This window comes from Phocoena phocoena, chromosome 3 (genome assembly GCF_963924675.1).
Source record: "Phocoena phocoena chromosome 3, mPhoPho1.1, whole genome shotgun sequence".
In the NCBI taxonomy this organism is placed as follows: Eukaryota; Metazoa; Chordata; class Mammalia; order Artiodactyla; family Phocoenidae; genus Phocoena; species Phocoena phocoena.
Window position 1 is genome coordinate 162,269,200 of NC_089221.1, and position 25,314 is coordinate 162,294,513.

At 58.1% G+C, this 25,314-nt stretch overlaps 2 protein-coding genes across 5 annotated transcripts; one reads left to right on the forward strand and one right to left on the reverse strand.

The window, feature by feature from the left end:
- Positions 1-140: 140 nt before the first annotated feature.
- COPE (COPI coat complex subunit epsilon) lies at positions 141-17,582 on the reverse strand. Of its 4 annotated transcripts, none has more exons than XM_065873207.1 (10): positions 17,406-17,582; positions 11,400-11,462; positions 9,378-9,478; positions 6,140-6,292; positions 4,874-4,927; positions 4,284-4,365; positions 2,981-3,136; positions 1,637-1,705; positions 489-563; positions 141-343 (listed from the first exon to the last, which is right to left on the reverse strand). In XM_065873207.1, exons 1-10 carry the CDS (start codon positions 17,529-17,531, stop codon positions 296-298), a joined length of 927 nt encoding a protein of 308 aa, XP_065729279.1. In that variant the 5' UTR covers positions 17,532-17,582; the 3' UTR covers positions 141-295. The 4 variants fall into 4 exon arrangements, with proteins under 4 accessions (XP_065729279.1, XP_065729278.1, XP_065729280.1 ...); XM_065873206.1 differs by having other exon boundaries at positions 4,874-4,972; positions 17,406-17,531; XM_065873208.1 differs by lacking the exon at positions 6,140-6,292 and having other exon boundaries at positions 17,406-17,531.
- Positions 17,583-17,864: 282 nt separating this feature from the next.
- On the forward strand, positions 17,865-24,916 carry DDX49 (DEAD-box helicase 49). The gene is made up of 13 exons (XM_065874632.1): positions 17,865-17,984; positions 18,853-18,976; positions 19,595-19,680; positions 19,769-19,890; positions 20,232-20,419; positions 20,563-20,703; positions 21,445-21,520; positions 21,825-21,901; positions 22,078-22,175; positions 23,265-23,339; positions 23,987-24,075; positions 24,173-24,244; positions 24,336-24,916. Exons 1-13 carry the CDS (start codon positions 17,870-17,872, stop codon positions 24,522-24,524), a joined length of 1,452 nt encoding a protein of 483 aa, XP_065730704.1. The 5' UTR covers positions 17,865-17,869; the 3' UTR covers positions 24,525-24,916.
- Positions 24,917-25,314: the final 398 nt, after the last annotated feature.

Sequence of the window (25,314 nt, forward strand, 5' to 3'; positions counted from 1 at the left end):
ACAGCTGCTGCTCACAGACCCTGGTCACCAGGGCCCCCTCCCAGCAACAGCCCTGGGTGATGGTGCCCAGGCCCCTCCCATCTGAGCCTTGGTTCCCACATGCTCCCCTCAAAATGGCTAGAGCAAACATGGATCCGTTGGGGATACCTGGAGTGGAGACATTTATTGACAAAAGAGGGGGCTGGGCTGGGCTTCCAGCCTCTGCTTCTGGCCAAACGGCAAGTGCCCGGTGGAGAGGGCAGCACAGCCCTGGCCTTGTATCCCCACAGCTCCGGAAACGCGTCTGGGGCCGGTCTCAGGCGCTGGGGGCGTAGTGCAGCACCAGCCGGTCAAAGTCATTTTCCTTCAACGTGAACGGGGGCGGGGAAGGGGGATGGGGGTGGGCAGAGAAAGGGGAGAACTTGTGAGCCAGGCCCCAAGTTCTGCGCTTTGCCTGGCAAAGCCTGGGGAGTCTAGGGCTCAGAGACGGGCCGCCTGCACAAGCTCACCTTGGCCTGGTACTCCTTGATGAAGGGGTGGGACCTGTGGGCGTCCTTCAGCTGGGACAGGTAGCGGTTTGTCACCTGTGGGGGAGGCAAGGTTAGCTAAATATGGGGACTCCATGGTGGCTCTGACCTGCAGGGTAGGGAGTGGGGTGAAACAAGGGCCACCTGGCCAGACCCAGGCAAGAGCCCTGGTTTCCCCACATTTTCTCCATCACAACCTGCCGCCCCGGAACCATGCTGAATTAGAGAGGACCCTGGCGGGTGGGGAGCACCACCTGGCACAGAGCCTGCACTTGGTACATGGGTGAAGCATGCACCAGGTTCAGGGATGTGGGCTGGGCAGGGACCCAGGCCCTGGGAGAGGCAGGAGGCCAGGAGTGGAAGGCAGGTCAGGGAGCATGGGGCTGGGAAAGGAGATGGATTTGTTCTGGGCACGTCGTATGGAGACACCTCAGAGGTGGGCCCTCGCTCCCAGCCTTGCCCTACCTGCCAGGCTCAGCCCTGACCATGTGGGGCTAGGGGCATCTGTCTGGCTCTGTTTCTCCAAAACTGATAGTCTGGGGATGTCTCTGCGGCGAGTGGGAGAGTGGTCCTATCTGCCCTGCACCACCCCAGCCCTGAGGCTGTCTGGGGGGCTCTTCTTCGAGAAACTGGTGACAGACCACCATGAAGCCCTGAGGCAGGCCCCTGGCCGGCTGGGCAAGGCACCTACATGGGGCAGCGCCCCAGCGTCCTCCTCCCCACCCTCAGACAAGGTAGGCCCAGCAGGGTTGCTCCCCTGAGCCCTGTTTCTCTGTCCTGGTGTCCGCCCCCAATCCTGAGGTGGCACAGGCCGAGTCCCAGCCTGGGAGCCCTGAGCCTCAGCCCACTTGTCTGTAGGACCCACAGAGCAGCTGACCTGCAGCCCCAACCAGGGTGGGGACCCTGGGAGAGTACTCGCAATGCCAGCTTCCCGGGGCCGATCTCAGCTGTACCCACTCGTGGGGAACAGGTTTTCGCCCCAAGGCCAGGCCAATCTTGAAGGTCAGACCCTGAGGCCCCAAGCTCCCTCTAGAGCCGGGGCCACACCAGAGACCCCTGCCCACCCCAGGCTGGCACCGTGAGGGCCGGAAAACACTCCTGCACCTGGCTGAGGGTGGGGAGGGTCCTACCTCGGGAGGCTTGCCCAGGTGCTGGGACAGGACGATGAGGTTGATCAGGGTCTCAGGGTGGCCGCTGTCCTGGCAACACAAGGGGACACCAGACAGGCAGGGTCAGCTCCTCCAGGCCCCCATCTCAAGCAGGGCTGGGGCTGCAAGACCCAGCACGCCCCCACCACTGGCCGCTCCGCAAGACAGTGACCTCAGGGCCCTCCCTTCTGCCTCCCCACACCGGCTGCTTTCCCAGCGAGCGTGTTGCTTCATGTGCAGACCAGTCTGACACAGAGCCCCCTTGCTTGTCGCAACTTGGGAGGGGCGTTTTTATCACAAATCTCAAAGCAATGGAGTCCAGACCAAGGCGGCCTCAACCTATCACAGCCCAGCTAGCTGCTCCTCCTGCTGCAATGATGAGGCCTGAGACCGTGGGACAGACCCCTCCCGCCCTGCCTGCTCCCCAGGGGCATTGGCAGGAAGCTGCGGGAAATTACCAGAAACTCCAAGGGGGTGACCTCACCCCACCCGCCCATATTGGGCTCTGAGGCACAGGGAACTCTGGGAATCAGCTCGGCCGCTGCCTTGGCCAGGAACCCCAGCCAGAGCCCCTGGCTGGGGCGAGGCAGGGACATGCCATTCAGGCTGCAGGGCGCCACAGGCTCGAGGGGCTGCAGGGACCCAGGCCTCCTGCACAGATTTGGCTCCACCCCATGCTGCCCTTCTTTGCAGAGACCCGCATTCTCCCCACCAGCACGGGGCGCTCTGGTAGGCGAGGCAGCGCCACACGGGCAGCCTGACGACGCCAGCCAGCAGGAGCACCCGACTGACTCCCCTCAGCCTGGCCCCACTCGGCCAACAACCTGACGATAGCTCGGCCCCTCGCAGAGACGAGCATGGAGAAAGCTTCCCACTGGTGTCAGTGTCTCATTATATCAAACAACGTTTCGGATGGCAGCCGTGAGAAGACAACTGAGGCAGCCCTGAGGGCAGCGCTCCAGGCCCTCTGCTCGACAAGGATGGGCAGAGGTGACACATCCCGTCGGCAGCCTGCTCTCCCCTCGGCAGCAAACGGGAGCTGTCTCTCCCAAGCACAGACCCAGGTGAGGGATCACCGCGAAAGGCCCCTAACCAGGCAGCCAAGGTGTCAGTGAAGAGGAGACAGAGCGTGGGTCTGCTCAGCTCAGGCCGACGGGGGCCCAGGCTGACGGGATCCTCGCATTTCCAAGAGAAGTTAGAATCAGGACTGTCGCTTGCAATCCTGAGTTTTAACTGATATGGCACTAAAATCCCCACATGGCCACAAGGCAGGCCATGGGGTCTGTGGCACACCCGTTTCTGGGCTGGGGCTGCGCCTGCCCATACCTTGTCCAGCGCCTCCTGCAGCACACCCTCCGCGGCCTCCCACCGGCCCTGGGCCATGTGGCAGGCTGCCTGCCCACTGAGCAGCAGCAGGGTGGACGAACACTTGTCAGCCATCTCCTGGAAGATGTAGTAGGCGTCCTGCAGCTTCTCACCACCCTGCGGGGACAGTCGACATCACCGCTTTGTCACCCTGCTGCCCGGCCCTACCCTGCCTGCTCCCTCCTGGAGGGATCCCAGCACTTTGTGGAGACAATCCCAGTGCAGCCGGCCCACGGCAGGCAGTCTTTGGACACCGCCCCCTTCCCCGAAGAGACCCTTGTGCAGCTAGTGCTGTGAAGGGGCCGAAGCGGTACGCAGACCCCCTCAAACCCGGCTCCCCAAGCCCTACGTTTATAGACTCGAAAGCCTCGGCTTCAAGAGGGAGAATCAGTGCATGGGCAGCTGGGTCAAGGTCTGAGCTGGGACCACTGGGACACATGGCCCATCGGGGTGGCCTCTGCTCCAGCAGCCGTGACCCCGACCGCCCGAATTCTGAATAAGAAGGTTCTGTTCGCCTGGTAAAGACACAGCGCCACACCTGCAGGGGAACCTGAGACCAAGATGTGCTTGTGAAAGACTGCTAGGCTACGGGAGAGAGCTGTTCGGGTTTGTCGCGATAAACTGAATGGATACTGTGGGGTGAGGCCTCAGCCCTGCAAAAGCATGTGCAGGTGCACACAGACGAGGAGCACAATTTAAAAGGCCCGTACAAAGGACTCAGAGAAAGGAAGCCAAATGTCCAAACCCAGAAATGGGGCTGCTGCCAGGAGAGGGGTGCCCAGGCACGTGGGGGTGGGGGGCTGGGCTCCAGGGGGGAAAGCGCGAGGGGGATACGGGCACCAACCCTGTGCTGGGAGCCCAGAGAGCAAGCTGAGTAGCAGCCAAGAGCAGGGCCAGACCCCAGAGGAGGGTGCGCTGCCAGCTGGCTGGCTCCGTGCACCCGGGCTGGGGGGCGGGAGGGGGTACGTGCAGGCAGAGGTACGCCGAGTCCGGTTCCATAAACCCCCAGTTTGTTCACTCTGGCTCTGGCCAAGCCTCTCGGCTGCAAGGAGCCAGAAGGGGTCAAGCCCGAGAGAGGGGGAAAACGTGCTGGGGCTCCTCCAGGGGACTAGTCCCCAAGAAAGCAGGAGGTCCAGTGCGTCTGTGGAACCCCACCTGCACCCTCCCCACAGGAGCAGCCAGCGCTGCGCACAGGGGGTCGCCGCCATCTCCTGGCTCCCGGATACTCCTGTCTCTCACGCCCGCACACAAGCCGGGTACTCACCACAGCCAAGCTGACCCAGGCGGTGGCCAGCTGGGTGAGGGTGGCGTCCTCGTCCTGGTCCTGCATTTTCTTCAGCTCCTTCCTGGGGGCAGAGGAGAGAGGCGGGAGGTGCCCGGTAGCTGAATGGCCAGTCACTGTGCCCCACCCCAGCCCGAGTTCCTTGCTCACGAGGCCCCAGGACCTCAGGCCCCGGCCTGGCCACCCCCCATCCACGGTTGCACACGCCTCTGCGTGCTTGCAAAGCCCACCCCAACCCTGCAAGATGGGCCCCACTGCCTGCCTCACAGAAGGAAACTGAGGCACAGACAGTGACGCCCCTTGTCCCAGGCAACACCCTGCAGAGACGAGCAGGTAAACAATAGTGCAGTCACCCCAATGGACTAGAATGAAATAAATGGAGAAACACTCGTGTCACTGATAATCAGAGCCAGGGAGAGGGCTCTGGGTGGTCCCCATGCCGCGTGCACCCTTGAAGACAGCGGCCTGGCTGCTGGAGAACACAGGGTCCCAACATGGCCTGGCCGTTGCTAAGATACCCCCCCCTCCATGCACAGGCCACAGCCCAGCAGCCCCGGTGGGGAGGGGCTTACCGGGCAAGGTCCAGGCGGTCTAGCTTCAGCAGGATCTGCACCGTCATGGCCATGCTGTGGGAAGGGCGGGCAGTCAGTGAACTCCCACCCCACTTTATCCTCCACCAGGAGCTCACTCTGTGTAAGCACCACCTTCCAGAAACCTCCCCTTGAGTGCTCAGGCCACCAGCCCCGCCTTACAGAGGGGAACACTGAGGCTGACTGTCAGCCCAGCTGGGCCAAACTCAGACCTGGGCGCTGCTCGCTGGGCTCAGCACCCCATCACTTCCCAGGCCCTGCACTCCCACCTGTCTCTGCTGAGTGTGCTTGGGCCGGGAGCTCCCATGGGGTCCCCAGGCCTGTGGCCCGCTCCCTGCCCGCCCCGTGGCTGGCCATCCCATCTGTACCCCCCTCTCCTTTCCAGAGTCCCAGATGAAGTGCTGCAGGGGAACACCTGCTCCGTGCTTTCAGCGCCCACACCCACAGCCCCTCGCCTCGAGCCCAGACAGCTGTGACCACCGATCACTGATGTGGCCACTTGTTCCTGAGTTTTCCCGCCAGAACGTGACCCAGCACCCAGACCAGCCCGAGGAGAAGCATGAGAAACATTCGTGGGGTGCGCTGCCTCACCAGCCGTGTAACATGCCTATTGCAAACCCTTCTCTGGATCAGATGGGACATAAACGGATATGAAGGAATACGTGGTGACCAACTAACCAAGGGAAGGCAGAAACCAGAGCGCTCATGGGGGAGAATGGCTGCACCCTGCAGGGCTGGAGCCCTGGCTGCAGGGGGCCGGACACAGCACAGCCCAGAGCCACCTCCTGGGGTGGGGGTGGAGCCGACAGCAGGCTGCAGGGCGCTCCAGTGCCCAGGCCCGGAGTGCCCTGAGGGCCGGTCTCAGAGGAGGGTCCGTGGGGCCCAGGGAGGACATGGAAATCCAGGGCCCAGGGCAGAGAAACACAAGGCTTTATGGGAGAAGGGAGGGTGCAGAAATCTCAGGCAGAGACAAAGGTGCTTTCTGCTCTGCTCCTGGGAACAGAGGGTTTTCAGCCCCGGGTGATGTGTCCTCAGAGCAATGGCCCAGCCATGCGGAAAAGTGTGTCTCCTGGACGGAGAACAAGAGCTGCAGCCTAAATGGGAGGCCCATGCCCCATCCCAGCCCCTCTCTTTCAGAGCAGCCCCCCTTGCCGTTCCTATGACGATGGCTGATGAGGCCCTGAGCTGCCTGGACACCAGAGGAGCCACTCACGCTGGCCGTTCCCCCAGTGCAGGACAGCCACTCACCACTCCAGGCTATCCCCTTGATGCAGGGTGCGCAGGGCTGCATCCGGGTTCTGGTTGTGGAAGTAGATGGAGGCAGCCATGAGCAGGAAGGTGGTGTTGGTCACGTCCACGGTCCGGCTCATCTCCCGGTCCAGCTCGGCCACGATCCCATCCCTGCGAGATGCAGCTGCTCAGAGCCCGAGGCAGGGGCGGGAGGCGGCCTCTCCCCCGTGGGAACCGACAGGCCCTGAGAGGGCGAGTCAGGCCCCCTGGAGCACAAAGCAGCGGAGGGCAGGATAGGCCCAGCTGTCTCTGCCAAGCCCCACTAGGTGCCAGTCTCGCCACCTCCCCACCAGGCACTCCTCACCCCTCGCATAAACACGGAAACCAAGGCCAGGAGAAGCGGGGTTGGGTGATCCAGGCCCTATGGGGAATGTGGGGCAGGAAGGGCCATGCCTGGCTCTGCCCACGAAGCAGCATAAATGACCATCCAGGTCTCGAGCTCCACTGGCCCTCAGTGCTCGGGGGCTGAGGTGTCCACACCGCCCCACATGCACAGGGACAGGCTAGCTCAATGGGGACACCTCCACAGGGACATAAGGCCACACAGGTGAACCTCACACTGGCGACGTCACCAACTTCCCGAGGAGGCCAGTGGTCTCAGCAGAGGGTCCTGATCTACTTGGTCAGCGTCGGGCCTGGGTCCTGAGGGCGGCTGTGCAGGACGACACCCCACTGACAGGGTGGCTGCCCCCGGTTCCCGAGCTTGGTGTGCAGGCTGCTCCCGGCAAGTGAACGTCGTGCGCGACTGGGGGCTGGGAACCGGCAGCAGGCTGGAGTTCAGGCTTGCCCGAGGACCAGCCAGACGCCCTCACCCGCCACAGGACACCAGAGCCTCGGTCTGCTTAACTGAAACGAGGAGCTGCAACTCCTTGTTTCAAAGGGCTGCTGAGCGGTTAATGAAGGGAGGCAAGGGCCCGGCCCTGTGTCACTGCTGGACAGATGCTGTGGCTTGGGACACACAGTCTCAACAAGCGCATACGTTTCATGCGGGTTGCTGGGGGCTGGTGGCCAAGTGCCTGTGTACCTGAGAGCCCCTGGAGGGCAGGGATGTGCCTATTACTCCCTCTGCGCCCACCAGAGAGTGCCTGACGGACAAATGACTTCAAATCTGAGTCTCTTCCCCGCTCTGCACAGAAGGACTGTGCACAGGGATCACACAGGGTTGGCGTGAGGAGCCCCAAGGCCACGTCCCAAAGCTTCCTGCCTGACTCCCGGCACACAGGCTGTGAACATGGTGCCTGCTCTTGTCCTTGTAACGTCAGTGCTGTACGTTGTTACTGGAACACGTTGTGGTTACCCTTACGGGCTCCAGCACTTTCTCCACCACCTGCTCGCTGGGCACTTTGTATGAGGTGGTGGTTTGTACTGCCAGGATGGATGCACCAAGAGCCGCTCTGCTTTCCTGTGCACCTGCTCCACGCCGTGGGCTTCCTGCGGGTTCTTTTCTGTAGTGCTCACAGCAGCCCTGGGCTCCTTCCCCTTCCGAAAGGAGAATGGGGTTTGTCACCCCAGCTAGAGACGTGCACAGAGAGGGTGAAGGGATGGCTTCAGGAGGCTGCCTGTCTTAGTGTCCTGGGGTTGCTGTCACAGAGCCCACGAACCAGGGAGGGGATCAAAACAACAGGGGCTTATTCTCTCCCAGTTCTGGAGGCCAGCAGTCTAAAATCAAAGTGCTGGCAGGATTGGTTCCTTCCTCCAAGGGAAGATCTGTCCTGGTCCTTTCTCCTGGAGCTGCAGCAGTCCTTAGCTTGTGTCTCTTTCACCCCAATCTCTGCCTCCATCTTCATGTGGCCTCCGCATCTGTGTCTTCTCTTCCATCTCTTATGGAGATACCAGTCACCACATTTAGGGCCCACCTTATATCCAAGATGATTTCAAGATCCTTAACCACGTATATCTGCAAAGACCCCCATTCCCAATGAGGTCAGGTTCACAGGTTCTGGGGGTTAGGACATGGACATGTCTTTTGGGAGTCCCCATTCAGCTGCCACTGCTTAAGCCTCTTTGAGTAAATCCTTCAAGTGTCTGTGGACGAAGGAGCCTGATCACAGAAGGTGGAGCACAGGGCGCTGCCCTCCACGAGGAAGGAGCAGAGGTGGGGGTCACAGCACAGTCGTACCCACACTTGGGACTCACAGATGGCTGCAGCAGCCTCCGAGGAAAGCATACTGTCAACAAGGTCATGACCACATCCTGGTCTATTAAGTTCCACAGGGCAGAGATCGGGGGGAGGGCCCCTCTGTGAGGCGTCACAGTGCTGTGAGGAGAGGCCTGGGTGGTGGAAGGGCCCTGGGGCTGGGACAGGTAGGCGGGAATCGGCTCAGAGAAGAGAGTGGCTCCCTGTCGTGGGCTGTGCTGCCCCAGCCTTCCATCCCAGCCGCCCTCTGCGGAGTGTTTTACCTCCGAAATCCCAGGGGGCCTCACGACCAGCCCATTCCGAGGGGCGGGGGAAACCAAGGTGCAGAGGGGCCACGGGGCCTACTGCGTCAGGCTGGTGCTCCATGCACAGGTGAGGCAGGGCCACACGGCCCCCACCTGCAGAGGCTGAGTTCACGTGCACCTGGGCGAGCATCCCAGCCAGCAAGGAACAGTCCACGCACCTGCCTGTGCAGGAACCACCTGAGGTCAGCAGGGCTGGACTGTGAGCTGTCTCAGACCCCAACGGAGCAGCAGGTAACAGGCGGGCCTGGTCCTGGGATGCTCAGCACTTCCAGGTCCCCATAGCCCAGACCACCCCACCTCTCCTGGCCATCGCCTGAGGGAGTTTGATGACTGCCGGTCTGTGGCACAGGTGGACACACTCAGCTCAGGGTGAAGACTTGCTGTCCCCTCCCACCCTCCATCTGGGCAGAGATGAATGATGCGTGGTGTGGCTGCCATTCCCTCCCCTGCACAGTGGGTGAGCAGCAATGGCTGGAAGACTGGCTGCAGGGTCCCCACCCTTATGTACCAGGGGAGGTCCTCCTGGCAAGAATGAAGCCCTCACAGTCCCTAGGTATCTGTACACAAGTCCTCATCTCTGATCCCCAGCCCCCCGCCCCCTTTGAAGCAGGGTTCATCACAGCCTCCCACTGAGCAAATGAGGGAAACTGAAGCTCAGAAAGGTGAGAAGGCAGAGGAGGGATGCCAACTAGACATCCTCTGCCCACCCAGGCCCATCCACCGTGCCCCAGGCCTGCCCCCCACCCAACCTCACCGCCGGCTGTCGCTAGCCAGGTACTCAGCAAACATGCGCACGGCCTGGAGCTCTGGGGCCGAGGAGGGCTGGATCTCATCCAGGACCACGCCGTACTTCCTCTGTGGGCAAGACAAGCAGGCTGTCAGCTCCGCCCGAACTCCCCGTGGGGTTTATATGTTCTCAGACCCCAGGAACATACAAGGGCTTCTTGGCTCTAGCACTGCCCTGGTGGAGCCCCAATACCAGGGGCCGGTGCCCACCACTCCCAGGGACCCCCTCAGCCCATGGGTGCCATCCCCGCTGGAGTGCGCTGTGGAAGCCAGCACGGCATCACTCGTTAGCTGTCGTGCCACGCTGACCACTGCTCTAGCTGGAGACCCTGGCAGCTCACTGTTCACCCCCTGGTGGTGAAGTGACGGGGTGAGGGCCCCGCCAGCTCTGGGGGTGGTGGGGTGCAATGGTGTCACCAGGGGCAGGGGGTCTGGGCACTGGCTTCTACTGAGCAGAACATGCACCCCACCGACAGACACCCAGCAGGGAGGTCACTGCAGGGAGGGGAACTGGAATCAGGGACCCCTTATTCACTATCTTCCTTTCTAGGTAGTTTCAGTATTTTCGTTGCCACTGACATGTATTTATCTTTTAAAGATATATATACACACACGAATATATGAACACATCCAAGGAGATTCTGGGGCGCACCGGGGCACCCTACTCTGCTGGGGACCACACACACTGTCTGGGCCCCAGCTTCACCCTGGAGGTTGGTGGGGGGAGGGTGGTGAGGGGGGCTTGGTCCACAAGGTGGAAGTTCCATCAGGCTCCAGAACGCTCCATAGAGGGAAAGATGCAAACAGACCTGGGAAGCCACCCGAGGCCTGATGTGAGGTGGGGGCATCTGTGGAGCCATGTACCCACAACAGAACAGTCTATGGCTGTGGCTGTGGGACGAGGTTGGCGGGAGGCTGGTGGGTCTGGGGTGGGAACAGGGCGGGGCACGATTCAATCCTGTCTGCAGAGTCCAGATTGTTTTTAGAACAGAAGAATGCAGTCTTACTGCATTATCAGGGTAATGCTGCTTTTTAAAAACCCTAGTGTCTGTGGAAGCAACCTAAATGTCCATCAACAAAGGAATGGATAAAGAAGACGTGGTACATATATACAATGGAATATTACTCAGCCATAAAAAAGAACAAAATAATGCCATTTGCAGCAACGTGAATGGACCTAGAGATTCTCAGACCGAGTGAAGTAAGTCAGAAACAGAAAAATATCATAAGATATCGCTTATATGTGGAATCTAAAAAAAGACTACAAATGAACTTACCTACAAAACTGAAGTAGAATTACAGAGGTAGAAAACAAACTTATGGTTACTAGAGTGGGGTAAGGGGTCTGGGGGTAGGGATAAATTGGAAGATTGGGATTGACACACACATGCTACTGTATACAAAATAGATAACTAATAAGGACCTACTGTACAACACAGGGAACTCTACTCAGTACTCTGTAATGGTCTATATGGGAAAAGAATCCCCCCCAAAAAAAGTGGATATATGTATTTGTATAACATATTCACTTTGCTGTACACCTGAAACTAACACAACATTATAAATCAATTATACCCCAAATAAAAGAAAGAAAAAAACCTCCCACAGTCTAAACTGTGGGCTTTGGCTAATAACAGTATCAATATCACTGCATTGATTGTAACAAAAGCACCCTGCCAACCCGAAATGTTAATAAGAGAAAATGCCTGTGTGTGGGGGTTGGGCATTTGGAATTCTCTTTGCCATCTGCTCAGTTATTCTGTAAACCCAGAACTGTACTGAACAAGTGAAATCTATCGATTAAGTATAATAAGAAAAGCAAGAAATCCCAACACTGGCCCTCTGGCCTGGTGCTCCAGGGCCTCAGGGACACTGCCACCTTCTTGTGGTGGCCACACCAGCTGCTCGTGGTCCCTGCCCCTGCCGACACTCTGTTCCTTACTCTCCTTCCCCAGGGTGTTGGCAGTCATGGTCAAGGGCCCACACTCACCTGTGCCAGGTACGCTCTGTACAGGAAGACATCCCTTTCCACATCTCTCTCCAGGCTTGACGGCTGTGGAAAATCAGGTCAGAACTCTTGGGGGCTACGTGCCCAACAGGCCCTCTGAGGCCACAAGTGGGCAGCTTTCCCAGTGGAGTCTGGGTCCTAGTCCCGGCCCTGGCTCTCAGGTGCCTATGACCTTAGGCAGCAGGAGAGCAGCCTCCACTGAGGGCACACGGTGTGCCGGGCACCTCATTCTGTGCCACCCTGACATCTCCCTGGGAAAGGAGGTTCGACCGTCACCCCCATCCATTCAGGTGAGGGATGGGGACACCAAAAGTGCTGAAACTGCTCCAGCCACACAGCAGGGGCCAGGGCAGAGCCCACGCTTCTGACCACTGGACATGTGGCTGCTGGTGTCAAGGAGGAAGGATCCCAGGGTGCAGTGGATCAAAACAGAAGCTGCTCAACAGTATGAAGCTGCTCACGTGGTCCGAGGAGAGCAAGGGGTGGGGGTGGGGGTAGGTATGGGAACACCCTGATGCCCAAGTTTGTACAAGCCGAGCAAACAGGCCCAGGAGGATTCCTATCCGGACATGAATGGTGGATACTGAAGAAGGGATGGGACCCAGCGGGAGACGTGCGAAAGGGACTTACTTTCTGTAATGAATACTTCCATGCCTCTTGTTCCTGTCCTGCTTTTGTTTCAAAACGTTCTTTAAACGTGACAAACAGGAGAGATGAAGGTCTGCCTCACTCAGAGGACCTTTCTGGGAGAGCTCAGCTTGGCTGCCCCAGCATAGCGATGTCTGGGTCTAGCCAGGCTGGGTGAGACCTTGGGGACTGCCCTATACTCGGGGACGAGGCCCACGGGCCACACTCCCTCAGCCCAGCCACCACACAGAACCCAGAAGCAGGTGTAAGGTGACCTCCTACAGGGTTCACTGTGGGACTGCGAGGGAGGCCCCCACGAGGCTACGGGCAAGCGAGGGACCCTTCCTGGGAAGAGCAGCTTTGGACCACGCCCCAGGGTGCTGGCTGACTTCCTGTGGGCCCTGTGGCACCTGGGGTGGCACAGAGCAACTCAGCCCAGAGGGCACGCGGGTGCTGGGACAGGCCACCTGGGGGCTGGGAGAGGAAAGTGACATGGGGGAAGGGGGCCCAGCCACCTTGGAGTCACTACTCCAACAACCTCTAAACCACAGGGCCTGAGGAAAAGCACAGAGAGAATGAACAGCCTGTCCAGCTGCCAGAGCACAGGGACAAATGTTCTGGAGCCCCGCCGGTGGGAGCACGCCAGGACTGCTCTCCCCCGAGGCTGAGAACCAGACTCCTAGTCCCCAGGCCTTCTTCCCAGCCTGAGGGGGCGAGGGCGCTGAATGTGTCCTCCTCCCAGGCCAAGCGAGACTGCGAACAAGAAGCCTGGCTCCTGGCCCCAGCCAGACTTAGGCCAACTTTGCCTGGGGGTCCCAGCAGCTTGCTCTGGCCTTGGTGGCCAGGCTGGGGATCCGGCCATGATTTGGAACACGGTGTCCTCTATATGAGTGACTCTGAAATGACCCTCAGAGGTGGTCACTGGTGAGGACAACCCACCTGGGGTCCCCATACCACCCTCAGTAAAAAAAGAGACAAATGTTGGCTGTTGCTACCTTTGAAGCAGGGACACAGTGGGATGCCTTGTGGGGGACCAGGGTCCCAGAGGCAACTCTGAGCCTCAGCTGCCCCCTCTGTAAAACAGGCACCACCACTGACCCTGCAGGACTGCCAAGGGGGGTCACCGAGACCCCACACACAGACGCTCAGGACCCTCTCAATCAGCCAAAGAGAGAAGAGCTTCTGGGAGGTATAAGAACAAGGACAGATGTACAGACCAGGGAACACCAAGGACTGTGATGCATGCCACCAGGTGAGTGGTCTGGTCCCCAGTCCTGACAGCTCATCAGAATCACCTGGGAGCTCAGAAACCAGAAAAGCCAGGAGGCTTATGCCCACCAACGACAGCCAACCCCGAGGTGGCCTCAAACTGCCTTCAAACAGCTCAGAGGTGCAGCCAGACCTGAGAGCAAGGGCTACTGTAAAGGGAAGTCAGTGATGGGGTTTGGCAAGGGGGATCACGTTCCCTCCCCTTACTGGCCATCAGTGTCCCCTGACCACACTCGACGGTCAGCTCCTGGAGGCTTTCTTAGTTGCTTCATCCCTAACACCTGTGCAGTGCCTGCCATCTTGTGGGCGCCTGCGAAATGTCTGACAGGTAGGGAAACAAACATCATCATGGTGCCAGCACTGAGACACACCAGGTGTTCTACCTGGCGCCACCTCTGGTGGTGCCTGAGGTTGCTGGGGCTGCTATAGCTAACCACCAGCTGGGCTGGGGGGGTGTGCTTAAAGAAACAGAAACTTATTCTCTCATGGCTCTGGAGGCCAGAAGTCCGAGATCAGGCAGAGCTGTGCGCCTTCCGTAGGCTCTCTGGGAGGATCCTTCTTTGCCTCATCCGGCTTCTGGTGGCTCCAGGTAGTCCCTGGCTTGTGGCTGCCTCACCCCCACCTCTGCCTCCATCTTTTCTGTCTGCCTCAAGCCTCTCTCTTAGAAGGACACCAGTCACTGGATTTAGGGTCTATCCCAGCTGATCTTGTCTAGAGATCCTTCACTGAATTACAGCTGCAAAGACTCTTTTCCAAATAAGTCACATTCACAGGTCCCGGGTGAACATATCTTCTCAGGGACACCATTCAACCCAGTACAGGCTGCCTAAGAAGGTTTAGGTGGCCTGTGGACCAGAATTAAATCACGTCAAATGGCTCAGCAGGGACAGGACTCCCACTCTTCTGGATGCGTCAGGTAGAACCTCTTGGTTTGGTGCCGGTGCATCTTTACCACGTTGCTAAAGAGGGTGTAGCTTCCCCAGCTCAGAGGTTTGGCCGCAGTGTGCCTCCAGCAAGAGTGACTGCTGAGGGCTTCCCTGGTGGCGCAGTGGTCAAGAACCTGCCTGCCAATGCAGGGGACATGGGTTCGAGCCCTGGTCCGGGAAGATCCCACATGCTGTGGAGCAACTAAGCCCGTGCACCACAACTACTGAGCCTGCACTCTAGAGCCCGTGAGCCACAACTACTGAGCCTGCACTCTAGAGCCCGCATGCCACAACTACTGAAGCCCATGCACTTAGAGCCCGTGCTCCTCAACAAGAGAAGCCACCACAATGAGAAGCCCGCGCACCACAACGAAGAGTAGCCCCCGCTCACCGCAACTAGAGAAAGCCTGTGTGCAGCAATGAAGACCCAACGCAGCCAAAGATAAATAAAAAAAAATTAAAAAAAAAAAACTGTTGGGACTTCCCTGGGGATTAAAAATCCGCCTGCCAACGCAGGGGACATGGGGTTCACTCCCTGGTCCAGGAAGATCCCACATGCCGCAGAGCAACTAAGTCCGCGAGCCACAACTACTGAAGCCTGCGCGCCTAGAGCCCGTACTCTGCAACAAGAGAAGCCACCGCAATGAGAAGCCCGCGCACCGCAACGAAGACCCAACACAGCCAATAAATAAGTAAATAAATAAATAAGAGTGCTGATCTGGTTTCCTTTGTTTTCCATCACTCTCTACATACAGCAGGTCACGCCGATTCCTTCAGCAGGGAGGTAAAGTTTGCATATTATGACACAATAAGACGGAAAGAACACATTGCTGTAATGTAAGCAGAATAGACACACAACAGAAGACAGATGGTGGATCATGAGTATAACGCTGAACCTCACAGGGACCCTACTGAGATGAATGTCATCGTTCCCATTTGACAGGAGGGGAAAGTGAGGCTCAGAGAGGTGCAGTGACTCAGCCCTGGCTGCAGAGAGAACACAGAAGAGACAGAATCTGAGCCCAGGTCTGTCTCAATCTTCTCATGGTCTACACTACCCCAGCAAGGAGGCATGTAACAACCATGGCGCCAAACGGACAAGGTCCCCCAGAGATGTCCATACCAATCCCTGGGGCCTGTGAACAGCTTACGTTACATCACGAAAGGGACTTCACAGGTGTGATTAAGATTATGGACCCTAAAAATGGAGACACTATGCTAGGTTATCTGGGAGGATCCAGTCTAATCACGGAAACCCTTAAAAGCAGAGGACTTTTAGACAAAAGAAATGAAGAAGGGGAAATTCGAGAGACTCCAAGTGAGAACCCTGTGGCTGGTTCTGAGATGGAAGGGTGATATGCGGGGTTGAGGACTGGAGAGAAGCATCCAGAAGCCTCCAGGAGCTAAGGGTGGTCCCTGGCCAAGAGGTAGCAACTTGAACAAGTTGCAACTTGAACAAGTTAGGAAGGTGCTTCTTCCCCAGAACCTCCAAAAAAGGACACAGCTGGGCCAACACCTTGATCTTAGCCTGGTGAGAGCGGTGTTGGACTTCTGACTTACAGAAGCTGCGAGATAGTAATCGTGTGCGGCCTGACTTAAGCTGTCGTTTGGTAATTTGTCACAGTGGCAATGGAAAACTAATACAGTCATGCAAATGTTATTTCAACGATTCCTAATCTCTTACTGAAGTCTGTTTGAGGTTTTACCCCCCATTATGCAGATGACACTCAGGGACATGGGGTTCACTGCCAAAGGCCAGAAGGGAAAGCGAGCCTTCTCTACTCCAGAATCCAAATTCCTCCCGACCCTCTGGCTGCCTCTGGGAAGATGTCTGCAACTCCCTTGTGTGGCGCTCTGATGGCCTCCCACGATGGCCTCCCACACCTTCGGAATAAAATCCAAACCCCTGCTGTGGCCCTTCAGGCCCTGCCCCTCACTCTGCCCACCTCCTTCTTCATCTGCTCCACTGTGCTCACCTCACTCCTGCCACACCACCCTCATGCCTTGACTACATGGAGCTCACTGTCGCCTCAGCACCTTTGCAGCAACTTATGGGGTTAGAGCCTTCTCAAGGTTTCGTCACAGGTTAAAATGGCAGTCAGAGAGCCCTGATCTGACCACTCCCACGTGAAGCAGCCCCCACCCCCATTTCTGATCAGCACTTTTTTATCTCCCTTCTCCCCTAGAGAACTCAAACTGAAAACTATGTATTCTCTCGCTTCGTTACTTGTTTACTCTCTTCAGGACACTACACCATGAGGGCAGGCAAAGACCCTGTCATGTTCACTGCTCTTAAAAATTCTCCAATGGCTCACTCTCAAAGTGACAGTACCATCCATGTGCCTCCCCAAATGGTGCTGCTCGTGGGCCCTGCTGCTCCCTCTCCTGTCACCCACTCACCACCTGGTTGCCCGGGCCCTGCCTTGAAGGTTCTCAAACAGCCAGGCTCACTCCCACCACTCTAAGTCGCACCACCTCCTATCATCTTGTTTATTTACTTGTTTGCTGTCTGTCTCCCTTGGGAGCTGAGCCTTCCAAGAGAGCTGGGAGTTTTGTCTATTTTGTCACTGCTTTGAGCCCAGCACTAATATCCTGCCTGGCCCATACAGATGCTCAATGAGGAATGAGTGAATGAATGAATGCGCAAGTCTGGGGAGAAATAACCTAGTTAGCGGGGCAGGGTAACGAGCGAGAAGCCATTTCTCTCTTGAGCCTCCCTTTTCTCACCTGTAAAATGAGAATAAACAACAGTCCCTACTTCATGGGTATTGAGGGCATGGCGGCACAGTGTGGGTGCTCAATAGATGGAAACTATCATTGTTGTTGCTGTTTTTATGATTACTACTGTAGCGTAGTATCATTACCATTGTTATTATTACTATAGCGGTATGAACCCCTCTCTTACTCAAATGCCTCCCAAGGTTCAGTCTGAGAGAGCGCTCAGAGTGAGAAGTATCGTTAAAGTGTTACTGCTTTGAGTTTGGTCATAGGACAAGGATAATTCTTCACCGCGCTCTGAAGAGATGTGGCGGCGTGGTGGGGTCGCGGGGATGAAACGGCGCGAGGTGAAGAGGGAGGGTTTTTAAAACCAGAGCGCGACCCGCAGCCACCAGGAAGCGTCTTCCGCCTCCGCCCCCAAGGTCCCCCAGCCCCGCAGCCGCCGCACCTTCACCCGCTGCGCCTCGTTGATGCACTGCTGGTAGCTGCCAATGTAGAAGGCATTCTTCACGTCGAACAGCTCGTCCACCTCCCCGGAGCCTCCAGAGGATGAGCAAGGAGCCGGAGGAGCCATGTTGCTGGCCGCTCACCCGCTACTCCCACTGAGAGACACGTCGGCCGGAAGGAGGGAGTCACCACGGGGCACGCCGGGAAATGTAGTTTACTCGTTCATCCCTAGAGATGAGCCAATGGGAGACTCAAACGGGAGTCAAAGGGGCGGGAGACGCAAGTGCGTCTCGCAGGCATCTGTAATTCGATTCGATCCTGAGAGCCAACGGGATTCGGGGAAGAGTGGCAGAGGGTGGGACCAGGCAGGAGGCAGATCCAATAAACTGGAACGCTTTCCTGACGTCATCAACACGCACCGGAAGTACGGCTCACACTGGTGCTTACACTGGGCTGGCGGCGAGGATGGCTGGCTTTGCGGAGCTTGGGCTGTCATCCTGGCTCGTGGAACAATGTCGGCAGCTGGGTTTGAAGCAGCCCACGCCCGTGCAGCTCGGCTGCATTCCCGCCATCCTGGAAGGTGAGTATGGCTAGGCCTCTTCTCCAGGAGGCGTCCCCGCTCCTGTCACCTCACTTTGCCTTCTCGCAGCTTTTGCCCACGCCGGCCCCGTGAGGCGAAGGGCAGTCTTGGCCCTTACGGGCGATCCTGGGTTCCGGAGGCAGACTAGGCAGCGTCGGCGTTTAGGGTGTACGGCTGACTCGCTGTGTGCCCGCACCCAAGTGATGTAATCTCTGAAACTTTTATAGCCTCAGAGCACTGGGAGGGTTTGATGTAAAACTAATAGTCTTGGGAAAATTCGGTAGAGCTTGGATTACTATCTCCATTTTACAAATGGAAACTGAGGTTGTCAAGATTACTGGTAAATCCACGGCTCTGGTCCCTAGACTGCTCTTCTCCCCACTCCTCTGGTCCAACCCAGTTTTGCCATTAAATGGACGCCTTCAGGAAGCCTAGGATGTGACAAATTGAGGCATTAAATAAACAAGGATGAAGGAGTCAGTAGGGAGCGTAGGATGCAGATTGCGGGGAGGACATTCTGGGTTTCCCAAGCCCTGATACCCCGGAAGGAGTCAAAACGAGGTCGTGGTTAGTAGCAGGTATCTCAGGTCAGATGGATGTGGGTTCCAGTCCAGCCTGATACTCACTGTGTATCCTGGGAAAATCTTTGACACTTTGTTTCCCCTTATGTTAAATGGGGATTATAATGGCTTCGCCCTTCTAAATTGTGTCAGTTGCTCTAAATGGAAAGTTGTCAGAATGCCTGGAACGGGAAGGGCACAGGCCAGTACTGAGCATACAGTAATTGCTCATTAAATGTTAGCTACTGTAAACTGTGCCCGATACAACACCTGTCTACACCTGTGACACTGCTTTGCCCTCTGCCCAGGTCGGGACTGCCTGGGCTGTGCCAAGACAGGCAGTGGCAAGACAGCAGCGTTTGTCCTGCCCATCTTGCAGAAGCTGTCTGAGGATCCCTATGGCATCTTCTGCCTCGTCCTAACACCCACCAGGTGAGCGCCCCAAAGGCCTCGTGGGTGAGTTAACCAGCTGTGTTCTCTTGGGCAAGCGCCTTTACCTCTCTGAGCGCACTTTCCATGTGTGCAAGGTGGGGACAGAAATTATGCCCACCTCTTAGAGGTGCTGAAGAATTAACAAGACAGTGTGTGAAAAGTTCTGAGCACAGGGCTTGACTCAAGGGCACGCAGGAAGGCCGGGAAGTAGGGACACAGGCGGAGAAAAGGCCTGGGCGGAGCTGGGGCTGGGGGCAGAGAGGAGAGGACTTGGACACTGACCAGCCCTGGGGGAGGGGGGACTGACACTTGGGTCTCAGGCTTTGATGACTGTGGTGTTGAGGCCATTGCTGAGGACGTGGGAAGAAGAAAGGCCAGTGTGGGTAGGACTGGCAGGGAACAAGCCATGGGCTGTTTGGGGATCCAGCCTAGTGAGAGGGTAGGGGCCACAAGGGGCCTCCAACACTCAGTATCAGAACCTTTGTCCAAAGGGGACTGGGAGCCTCGGAGGGTGTGTGAACAGGAGAGGTCCAGGCAGGAGGCCGTAGGGTGGAGATGGGAATGAGAGGCAAGCACAAAACCGCTATCTGACCCAGGCTGGCCCCTTCATGCCCACAGGGAGCTGGCCTACCAGATCGCAGAGCAGTTCCGGGTCCTGGGGAAGCCTCTGGGCTTGAAAGACTGCATCGTTGTCGGCGGCATGGGTATGGGGGGCCCAGGGAGGCTCTGGGCATGGACCCTCTGCAGCCTCAGACAATCCACCCAGCCCCACCTCTCGCCCTCCACCCACAGACATGGTGGCCCAGGCCTTGGAGCTCTCCCGGAAACCACATGTGGTCATCGCCACACCAGGGCGCCTGGCTGACCACCTCCGCAGCTCCAATACCTTCAGCATAAAGAAGATTCGCTTCCTGGTAAGTCAGCCTGGGGCCCTGATACATCCATGTGGGAAATGTGTGTCCCACAGGCCAACCAGTACCACGTTGGGAGTGGTGATAAGAACAGCTCAGGAACCAACAAAAGGGGGCCTGTATTAGTAAAGATAGTTGGGGGCTGGGCCTCTCTGAGGAGGTGACATTGGAGCTGAGATGGGTGAGGGAGAAGGCCTCCAAGACCTAGAGGGAGAGTGCTCTAGGGCCCACATCTTAGACCAGGAAGGAGGCACATGGGGAAGGTGGATCGAGCCCAGGCATGTAGTCAGGACTTGGACAGCATCCTCACCCCAGATCCCTACCTCCTGCTGCCGGCACTACAGGTGATGGATGAGGCGGACCGGCTGTTGGAGCAGGGCTGCACTGACTTCACCGTGGACTTGGAGGCCATCCTGGCGGCTGTGCCGGCCCGCAGGCAGACGCTGCTCTTCAGTGCCACGCTGACCGACACGCTGAGGGAGCTGCAGGGCCTGGCCACCAACCAGCCCTTCTTCTGGGAGGCTCAGGCCCCGTGAGTCCATAGCCACGCTCCTGGGGGAGCAGGGCAGGCGGGAGTCCAAGTGGGGGTCACACGCAACAGAGGTTACTACCCATGGGCAGGGTGGGCTATTGGCCTCATTCAACAGAAGGGGAAACAGGCCCACCTGTCCCCAGTGTGCGTACAGTAGAACAGCTGGACCAGCGCTACCTGCTAGTGCCTGAGAAGGTCAAGGATGCCTACCTGGTCCACCTGATCCAGAACTTCCAAGACGAGCACGAGGACTGGTCCATCATCATCTTCACCAACACATGCAAGTGAGTGTGGGCAGGCCTGCCTCTCCCGTCCCCGGGCGCCCCTCCCATAGCCCCTCACGGAGGCCTGAGAGGTGGCCCAAGGCTGGAGGTATGAGGCATACAGGTGGTCTTGGCACTCCGGGGCCTCTGCTCAGACCAGCAGTTTCAGAGGCTGCACTCAAGGGGGCTCAGAGAGGTCAAGCAGTTTGCCAAGGTCACCCCTCCTGAAGGCAGAGCCAGGATTTGGGGTTTCTCAGACCTGCCTTTAACCGGAAGGGCTCAGGGCCTCAGGCTCTCTCCAGGAGACCCCTGCAGCAGCTGAGAAGGCCCTGGAGCAGCCTGTTCGCTGTGGTCTCAGGATATCAATGAGGCCCAGCACATCAGCACCAACACCTGGGGCTGTCCTCTCCGCAGACCCAGGGATTTCAGAATCCTTTGAGGTGTTTAGGGAGAGCGTCAAGGAGCTGTAGAGTAGCCTAGCCTGAGCCAGCGTAGAAGGGCAGTCCACAGCACGTGGAGGAGACCTCCTGACTGCTGCCCCCCAAGAATTTCTTGGCCACCAGAAGAGAAAAGTCTGGGTGTAGGACCCACTCTTGCTGGCCTCGGCCAGGGGAGGGGTCAGTGGGCAGGACACTGCACCCCGGCTTCTCCTTCCCCAGCTGTGCAGGGACACCTCCTTGGGGACTCGGGGGGTGGGAGGGCCAGGAGCGCCTTTCGAGGACCCTGGCGCTAGATGGGCTGACAGCACATCCTTCCTGCCAGGACCTGTCAGATTCTGTGCATGATGCTACGCAAATTCAACTTCCCCACCGTGGCTCTGCATTCCATGATGAAACAGGTGAGGCACTGGGCAGCCCCACAGATCCCCTCACCCGCCAGCCTTGCCCTGGGGACTTCTCCCAGCCTCAGGGCTTTTGCCCAGGTCCTTTCCTCTGCCTGGAACACTCTTCCTGCCACCTGTCTGCCCCAGTCCGGCCTCCTCAAGGTCATCTCCCTCACTGGACTGTGAGCCACTTGAGGGCGGAGACTGTCCTGGCCTCTGCCCTGTCCCCAGGCCTCACACAGTAAGCGCTCAAACGTTTGTTGAGATGCTACCTCACACCCCGCCCCCCACCCCCAATTCTCCCCCCAATCCGGCACAGAAAGAACGCTTTGCTGCCCTGTCCAAGTTCAAGTCCAGCATCTACCGGATCCTGATCGCGACAGATGTTGCCTCCCGGTGAGCAGCTCCAGGGTACTCCCTTCCCCATGACGCCCCCCACAAAAGGGCCAGAGGGAGGGACTGACTTCAGGCGTGGGTCAGGCAGCCTCAGCTTCACTGCTGAGTGACCTTGGGTGAGTCCCAACCTCAGTTTCCCCACGTGGACAGAGCTGCTGACCGACCTCTCTCTCCAGGGGCCTGGACATTCCCACGGTACAGGTGGTCATCAACCACAACACCCCCGGGCTCCCGAAGATCTATATCCACCGAGTCGGCCGGACAGCCCGTGCAGGTGAGCAGACAGGGCGGGAAAGCCTTTGGCACCCGCCCTTCCTGCCTGCCCACACCACGAGGAGCCAGAGTCACAAGCTGGTGGGACACAGGAGGGCTACAGGCCACAGGTGAAAGACACTAGAGGAAGCACTTGCAAGTTGGGGGAATCAGCCTTTCAAAACCGTAGGTGGGGATGCTCTGTCTTCTCACCCCCAGCAGCACTAACAGTGACACGTGCTGTCCCCTGGGGACACAGCACACACTGGCCCCATCCCCACCACTCCCTGTTGCCTCACCCCAGGCCCCTTTACCCGTCAGGGCTGCCAATCCATGCCCAGCAGCAAATAGGTGTACGAGTCCTGGTGGGTATAACGCTGCCCTGTGGGATTTGGCGTCCAAGTTCAACCCCTCGCTGTGACTCTGGCTAGGAGCCAAGGAGGCATCCTTGTGTCTGCTCCCCAGCCCCACCCAGGAAGGGCACGGAGTCCAGGAGATTTTCTCACACCTGGAGTGGGCAGAGATATGGTTTCTGGGGCCAGACTGGGCCTGGCCCTTCTCTCCTGCCCTGTGGCCTCAGGAAGGTCACATCAGCTCTCTGGGCCCCCACTGCCTAATCCAACAATGGGTAATAAGAAGGTGACACCTGTTTGGGGCTGCTCCGAGGGCCATGGGCCTGGCCAGCTGCCAGTGCTGTTCCAGCACTAGTCACTGTCACAGGAACGGGGAATGGAGAAAGTGGTGTGCAGAGATCTGAGCTGAAGCCTGTCTGGGCTTATTACTGACAGAACTTGGCCTGGGCTCCCTGGCGGCCACACCGAAATGGGAAATCAGCCACATCACCTGTATAAGGCCAAGCTGGCAGGAGAGCTGCCTCTCCCTGGAGTCCTGCAGCTCCCCTGGGGCAGAACTACCTACTACGCAGAGGTCAGGCAGGGGGTTGAGCCCTGACGCCCTGAGCGTCGTTCATTTCCACTCCCTCACTCACCCACCGAGCTCCTGTTCTGTTCCCCTTGATTGAGAGGAGCCCTGAGCCGCCTGCTGGTCAGGACCTGCTTCTGTCGGCCCTTTGTCTTGGCCTCCAGCACACAGCCTGGGTGTGTCCCCACAGGGCGGCAGGGACAGGCCATCACGCTGGTGACGCAGTATGACATCCACCTGGTACACGCCATCGAGGAGCAGATCAGTGAGTGGAGGGGCAGAGGAGGAGAGGGGAGGGGAGGCGGGTGCTTCTGGGTGAGATGCCACTCAACCCTATCAGACACCCGCTAGCCTGCTCACATGAGCAGGCTTAAACTGTGCTTTCCTTCTTATGCAACCCTCAAAGAAGTTTCTTTTGCCCAGTTGTTGAAACAAGCTCTGCAGTGGCCTTCAGCAGCTGAAAGCCACATCTGGTGGGAAGGGACTTTGGTGGTTTCTCAGACCAGAGTGTGTGGGTGGTCCCTGTGGATAAGTCAGAAGCCCCAGGGCTCGGGCCTGGGCATGTTTGAAAAACCCCCTTGGGTGGCTTAATGGGTAGCCAAGACCGAGAACCTCTGGGGCACCTCCGGCCACTGCACAGACTGTCCTAAGATTCAGAAATGTCTTACTTTAAAGGACACTGTTTCCAGGAAAAAAAAAAAATCCGTAGTCAAATTCATAGTATTGCTAACAACAAAAAAAAGAGCAGTCTGTACCTTCTTTGGGTCTGAAATCTTAGATCTTGTCCACCTGATTCTTATCTGCTACGGCCCTGGATGGCCTTGCATGCCCTGCTACACAGGGAACTCACTACATAGTTGAAATCCCTCTCCATGTCGTGCCTGCCCCCCTGTGACCCTGCTGTCCCCACAGAGAAGAAGCTGGAGGAGTTCTCGGTGGAGGAACCTGAGGTGCTAGAGATCCTCACACAGGTCAACGTGGTGCGAAGGGAGTGTGAGATTGTGAGTGTCGGGGAAGGGGCTGGTCCTCGGGGCCCAGGGTGCTTCCTGCAAGATGGTGACCCCCAAGGCGGCCTCTCCCTCCCTCACCCCCCTGCAGAAACTGGAGGCAGCCAACTTTGATGAAAAGAAAGAGATTAATAAGCGGAAGCAGATGATCCTGGAGGGGAAGGTGAGGGCTGAGCCGGTGGTGGAGTGGGCATGGGGCACAAGCTTCCCCACGGATGATCAGCTTAGCCACCTTCCGGTCCTCCCCATGCCAGGATCCCGACCTGGAGGCCAAGCGCAAGGCCGAGCTGGCCAAAATCAAGCAGAAGAACCGGCGCTTCAAGGAGAAAGTAGAGCAGGCACTGCAGCGGCAGAAGGCCAGCGGGGCTGGCCGCAGGGGGTGTCCATCCAGGGCCCAGCCTGAGGCCTGCTTGTCCCCAGCACCCGCTCAGGGCCCGGCCTGAGTTCCACACGGCCCCCGTCTGCCCAGCCTGGGACGCCTTCATCCAGCTGAAGGTTGGAGGGTCCTCCCCTCAGGATAATCTCTCCTCCTAGTCTGCCCAGTCCCCCTCAGTGGAGCCCACGGACACCCACGTGCAGTGCGCAGCCCTCCACCCCACCCTGCAGCCCCTGGTGGCCCCTCCTCAGAACCTTGGCCAAGAGGCAGGCTGCAGAGGAGGAAAGAAAGCTATGAGGTTGGGCCCAAGTCCACGTACAGTAACCCCAGCCCAGGGTCACCCTGGGGGTGCCGTGGGGCCCCAGAGCGAAGGTGTGTCGCTTGCAGGAGATGCTCAATAAATGAGTCTTTTGACTTCCCCAGTCTGACTCTCGGGGAGCAGGGGCAGAGGGGGGAGGGTATGACTGCCTATACTTCTCAAGTCTCCCAGAACACCACTTACCACCCCCCCCCCACCCCCCAGGTCTCCTTTCCTGTGGGGCCAGGCCCAAAGCTTTGAACTGCAGTGCTGACCATTCCAGCCGAGTGACCTTGGGTTGGTGAAGCCCCCTTATATGGGCCTTGGTTTCTTCATCTGGAAAATGGGCATAGCAACTGCTCTTCTCTGCAAATGCAGATGTTTTGGTGAGATTCCTCCCATGCCCAGTGAACACAGCCATGGGCTAGGACCTTCCCCTCCTGCCCACCTGCTTGTATTTGGGGTTTGTGGCCAGAGTGAAGTGGTGGGAGGAGTCCTTAACCAGGGTCCACCTTAGTCCAAACTGGTCCAGACAACATGGGCAGAGCCCAAGAAGATG

What these genes read in the sequence shown, in the direction of transcription:
- COPE (XM_065873206.1), bottom strand. Translation starts at nt 17,531, where the DNA reads ATGGCTCCTCCGGCTCCTTGCTCATCCTCTGGAGGCTCCGGGGAGGTG. An exon ending in CAAGGGGATAGCCTGGAGTG is followed by an intron (nt 4,973 to 6,139) that starts GTGAGTGGCTGT and finishes CTCCTGGTGGAG; the next exon opens with GATAAAGTGGGGTGGGAGTT. An exon ending in TGCAGGAGGCGCTGGACAAG is followed by an intron (nt 1,706 to 2,980) that starts GTATGGGCAGGC and finishes TTGTGTTGCCAG; the next exon opens with GACAGCGGCCACCCTGAGAC.
- DDX49 (XM_065874632.1), top strand. Translation starts at nt 17,870, where the DNA reads ATGGCTGGCTTTGCGGAGCTTGGGCTGTCATCCTGGCTCGTGGAACAA. An exon ending in ATCTTCACCAACACATGCAA is followed by an intron (nt 20,704 to 21,444) that starts GTGAGTGTGGGC and finishes CCTTCCTGCCAG; the next exon opens with GACCTGTCAGATTCTGTGCA. An exon ending in CGCCATCGAGGAGCAGATCA is followed by an intron (nt 23,340 to 23,986) that starts GTGAGTGGAGGG and finishes CTGTCCCCACAG; the next exon opens with AGAAGAAGCTGGAGGAGTTC.